This window comes from Phytophthora parasitica, assembly GCF_000247585.1.
Source record: "Phytophthora parasitica INRA-310 unplaced genomic scaffold supercont2.81, whole genome shotgun sequence".
Lineage (NCBI taxonomy): Eukaryota > Oomycota > Peronosporomycetes > Peronosporales > Peronosporaceae > Phytophthora > Phytophthora nicotianae.
In genome coordinates this window covers 205,235-207,210 of record NW_008649067.1, presented here as the reverse complement: position 1 = coordinate 207,210, position 1,976 = coordinate 205,235, and the positions used below count along the sequence as shown (strand labels likewise).

Here is a 1,976-nt window from a genome sequence, read left to right as displayed (position 1 = left end):
GCATGGGCTGAGCGCACTGAGGGCAGAGCATCGACCGCTCCAGCAGCCCCACCTCCATGGCCCACGCGACTGCCTTGGACTCGTCGGTGGTCGCCTCCATGACGGCGCTGAAGTCAAAGTGGTGGAGCTGCTGGAGGTTGTAGTTGTGGGCCATGGCTGGCAGATTCCCGAATGAGAGTAAAACTGTAACTGAGAGTTGACTAATAAACGGAGTTGATAAATCTTTATTTTAGGAGTTTGTTCAAAGCCCCAGGTGTGACGTGCGCAATGCGCGCGAAAGCGGAGCTACCACGTACCCTTGGCGTGAACACAGAAGCAAATTGTATCTTTGTGCACTCCACATTAAATACTGACAACAAGTAAAAAAAAAATGTATTTCAGCAAGAAAACACTTTTTGTTTTGCGTTCTTGATAAAACGGAGCTGTACTTGGGGAGAGCCCAAGAAGGGAAACGGCTACACAAACCTGCTAAACCACCAGCGGCGCAACCACGAAGGCTACGAGCAAGAAGCCCTGGAAGCGTCACGCCACCAGAATCTGCTACGCCTACACCTAGTGAGCGTGAGAACAAGGGGCTGTATCGGTGGATCGAGTGGGTCGTGTGCGACCGCCTATCCTTCACCTTTGATGAGCGCCGGCTAACCCGACAGAACGCAGCTCTCTCACTAATGTGTGAAGACACTCTGGTCAGATACATCGTGTTCATCTTTGAGCTGCTCGAAAAACGTGTAGCCCGCGAGCTGTCACCTACATTTGGCCTAGTCATTGACGGCTGGACAAGAAGTAACCGTGACTAGGTCGCGATATTCGCGGTATTATACGGCGGTACTACCGGTAATACCGGCTTGAATATTGCAAACGAGTATTCCGATGATTTGGAGTGCCCGTCTTGTCGCTTTCTACTATTAGCACTCTCTCCTGTGGAAGTAAAAGTAGATCTCAGCGCGCAAAGTCAATACGACCTACACCCTGCACGCGACAACACACCCTGGAGCGCAGTCAAGTTTCTGGTGGGTAACAACTGTTCGGTCAACCAGTACATTGGTCGAAAGGAGGGCGCTATCCCTTCAACGGATGCGCTGGTCATCGATTTAATCTGGCGATGAAGGACTTCCTCAACACCGAAGACAAGCTTTTTACCAAGGCCCACACCCTGATGTCCAAGCTTCGAACGATCATTGGGAGGGCTCCGCTTTGCTGCGTCTTCGATCTGTCACCTCTGCCGAAGAACGACACATCAGGTGGTCATACAAATAAGAGATGGTGGCGCGATACCTGACGATCCAACTATTTATTATCCAGCTGGGCTACAACCTTCTGGAAGGGCACGAGGTTCAGCTTCTCTTACTGAGGCGTGCTGAGCACAAGTGAGTCATGTCGCAAACGAGCGACCTGGAGAAGTTTGAGGGCGTTATGAAGGAGCTACAAAAGTCTACTCTACTTTTGTCTGCCGTACGACGATTGTTTGACCAGGTTGTGAAGAAGTTTCCAGCACTCAAGACGCGACTGGCTTCAACGGCACCTATTGTCAGCAATCCCATCTTAGAACAAGGTATCTTCAAGATTCAGCGCAGAGAGGCGCTGACGAGTGCCGAAAGGTCGGCATGTGCCGAGTTTAGAGCGACTATTCTGGAAAGGGCGCCAGCCCGAGACAACAGTAACGACTCAATAGTTAAAGCGGCATTCAAGAAAACGATGGCACGAAGCGCTCGTACTTTGGGGAGGTGGCGTACATCCCACCGACATCGAACGAGTGCGAGCGATTTTTTTCGGGGGCGAAGTTACTGGTATGAGATCTGCGAAAGAGTCTCTCTCCTGCCAAACTTGAGATGCTGATGTTCCTGCAGTATAACCGCAAGCTGTGGGACGTGAACACAGTCGAGCAGGTGCGTGCACGAATTGGCACCAATTAATGGAATTATTGAATCAATAATTTCTGTCCTTCGACGTGATGTATTAATTTAAGTATTGGATTC

The 1,976-nt window shown here is 50.5% G+C and overlaps 2 protein-coding genes across 2 annotated transcripts; both read left to right on the top strand.

Annotated features, from left to right (window-relative positions):
* Window positions 1-56: 56 nt before the first annotated feature.
* On the top strand, window positions 57-1,106 carry PPTG_24305 (hypothetical protein; the record flags this gene model as incomplete). Its single annotated transcript, XM_008916316.1, has 3 exons — window positions 57-121; window positions 234-292; window positions 910-1,106. 3 exons carry the CDS (start codon window positions 57-59, stop codon window positions 1,104-1,106), a joined length of 321 nt encoding a protein of 106 aa, XP_008914564.1.
* Window positions 1,107-1,374: 268 nt separating this feature from the next.
* On the top strand, window positions 1,375-1,913 carry PPTG_18203 (hypothetical protein; the record flags this gene model as incomplete). The annotated part of the gene is made up of 3 exons (XM_008916315.1): window positions 1,375-1,598; window positions 1,679-1,787; window positions 1,848-1,913. 3 exons carry the CDS (start codon window positions 1,375-1,377, stop codon window positions 1,911-1,913), a joined length of 399 nt encoding a protein of 132 aa, XP_008914563.1.
* Window positions 1,914-1,976: the final 63 nt, after the last annotated feature.